Source organism: Alosa pseudoharengus, unplaced genomic scaffold (genome assembly GCF_046254945.1).
Source record: "Alosa pseudoharengus isolate Yale_2024_CS ecotype anadromous, Long Island Sound unplaced genomic scaffold, YU_APseudo_1.1 YU_APseudo_1.1_scf_19, whole genome shotgun sequence".
Taxonomy (NCBI): Eukaryota; Metazoa; Chordata; class Actinopteri; order Clupeiformes; family Clupeidae; genus Alosa; species Alosa pseudoharengus.
The window spans coordinates 29,975,198-29,977,697 of NW_027468657.1; the positions used below are offsets into that span (position 1 = coordinate 29,975,198).

Consider the following 2,500-nt stretch of genomic DNA (forward strand, 5'->3'; position numbering starts at 1 on the left):
GGCTTAGAAACAGAGGGGGCTACAGGGGACTGGGGGGGAGGGGGGGTGAAAACAAATGTAATTCTTTGCTCACTGCATTATATATATTGTGTGTGTGTGTGTGTGTGAGTGTGTGTTTATGTGTATGTGTGTGTGAGTGTGTGTTTATGTGTATGTGTGTGTGTGTGTGTGTGTGTGAGTGTGTGTTTATGTGTATGCGTGTGTGTGTGTGTGTGTGTGTGAGTGTGTGTTTATGTGTATGCGTGTGTGTGTGTGAGTGTGTGTTTATGTGTATGTGTGTGTGTGTGTGTGTGTGTGAGTGTGTGTTTATGTGTATGCGTGGGACAGCAGGTGAGTGTGTGTTTATGTGTATGCGTGGGACAGCAGGTGAGTGTGTGTTTATGTGTATGCGTGGGACAGCAGGTGAGTGTGTGTTTATGTGTATGCGTGGGACAGCAGGTGAGTGTTAGGGAAAAGAAGAGGCGTGAGAAGCGAGGGATGAGGAAGGAAGGGAAAGGGGGATGAAAGAAAAGCTAGTCATAAATTTACCCAAGACAGAGAAATAAAACTCTTCCCAGCCATGATTTGTTATTCTGGTAAGAGGGGAACATCCACTCACAAACACACACACGTTTCACACACATTCACACTTTATGACCACGATGAAATATATGAAGGCAACGATACACAAGTTTTTAATTAGATGTCATAAAGGACAATATCCACTTTCAGAAAAATAAATAAGGATCCTGTTCAATAAATACAAACAGTATATCATCACACATACTGCTGACTGATGTGATCCAAATGCTAGTGCACACTTGCACACAAGACACAAGCTTACACAGGCACCCACACTCACGCTCAAATGCACATTAACACTAAAACTGCAGTGCAGTCCACGGATCATTGAGAAACACTCACTCACACTGATTGATGGAGACATAGACATGCAAACATACACGCACACAGACACACACACATACACACACACACTCTGTAAGAAACACATTTTAAAATGGTGACAAATGTACAAAATCATGGCCACAAGGAATCTCTGAATGAATGACATATGACAGACATTTACAGTAACTGAAATGTGTGTGTGTGTGTGTGAGTTTGGCCGTTACTGAGTCAGCAAATCCACACACGCTCCAAATGAAGCCCCTCTATCTGTCCCCCACCGCCACACCCCCCGGCCCCATTGTCTTCTTCCTGGTGAAAGTGTGACGTGACTCGAGTCCCCAGTCTGAGCAGCTGAGTCACGTCTGCCTCTGAATGAGTCTGCATTCCCTCAGTCCGTCTCATTCATCAGAGAGAGAGGGCTCCATTGACTGTGCAGAGTTACAGCTTCATTCACTCATTCATTCATTCATTCATTCATTGATTTGTTCATTCACTTTCTCTCTTTTCACTTTTCCACTTCTTTTATTCTTTTTTTCCACTTCTGCTTCCTCTCTCTCTGTCAGTCAGTCAGTCTGTTTGTCTGTCTCTGTCATCTTCCTGTCTCTCTCTCTCTCTCTCTCTCTGTCTCTCTCTCTTTCTGTGTTTTCAGGCCTTGAGGCGCTTCTTGAGGCGGTTGAAGTCCTTGGCCGAGCGCCACAGCCAGCTCTGCAGCTCGCGCAGCACCCAGAAGCCCTCCACCTTGCGGGAGAACTCGTTGGAGGCGGGCTGGCCGGAGAGGAGGGGCGCGGCGGCCAGCAGGGCGTGGCCCCCCTCCCCCGCGCCGTACTGCAGCAGCAGCGAGAGGGACGGGGGCAGCGTGGGGGCGTAGAGGGAGGGCAGCGAGCGCGCCGACCGCCGAGAGGGGGAGAAGGAGAGGAGAGACGTGGTGTCTCTCTCTCTCCTCTCGCCTTTTCTGTCTGTTCCCTCTCTTTTCTCAGGGCCAGCCCTGGTGTTCAGAGTGTAGATGTTGTTGTTGTTGTTATTGTTGTTGTAGTAGTTGTTGTTGTAGTTGTTGCTGTGTTGACTGATGATGTCCTCCTCCATCTCCACCTCCTCGATGCTCAGAAGTCGCCTCCTCCTCCCCCACCTCTCCATCCCTCCCTGCCGCGCCGCCTCCTCATCCTCCTCTGCCTCCCAGGCCTCCTCCTCTCTCCTCCTGCCCCTCCTCCCTCTCTCTCCTCGCTCCCTCTCTCTGTCCCGCCTCCTCGTGGGCTCCTCCCTCGCGCCTCCAGTCGCCACGCCGCCGCCGTATCGCTGATCGTCGCGGCCGCGCGGCCTGTAGTCGCCATAGTGACGCGGATGCGGATGCTGGGACCTGAGGGGAGCCGGGCTGTGCTGCCCGGTCACCACTCCCCGCGGGGCCGACCGGACGCGTTCGGTCAGCAGGGGCTGCCCGTCGCCGGGCAGGGGCAGGGGGACGTCTCCGAGCTGCGGCGGCGTGTAGCCCAGGCTCCGCATGAGGCCCGTGATGGAGCCCAGCAGGCCGTTGAGGCCGGAGCAGAAGTGCAGCAGCGAGCTCTGCAGGTACGGGCACAGCGTGGAGCGCGCCAGCTCGCGCATGGCACACAGCAGCACG

At 53.1% G+C, this 2,500-nt stretch overlaps 1 protein-coding gene across 1 annotated transcript in view; it reads right to left on the minus strand.

Moving 5' to 3' along the window:
- Positions 1–1,179: 1,179 nt before the first annotated feature.
- clcf1 (cardiotrophin-like cytokine factor 1) overlaps positions 1,180–2,500 on the minus strand; it is a 9,754-nt gene continuing 8,433 nt past the window's right edge. The window contains exons 3-4 of the mRNA XM_076292776.1: positions 2,126–2,500; positions 1,180–1,999 (exon numbers count right to left, since the gene is read on the minus strand). The exon at positions 2,126–2,500 is cut by the window's right edge and continues 155 nt beyond it. Coding sequence (XP_076148891.1) covers positions 1,531–1,999; positions 2,126–2,500 — 844 coding nt within the window. The 3' untranslated portion in view covers positions 1,180–1,530. The remainder of the gene's footprint in view (positions 2,000–2,125) is intronic.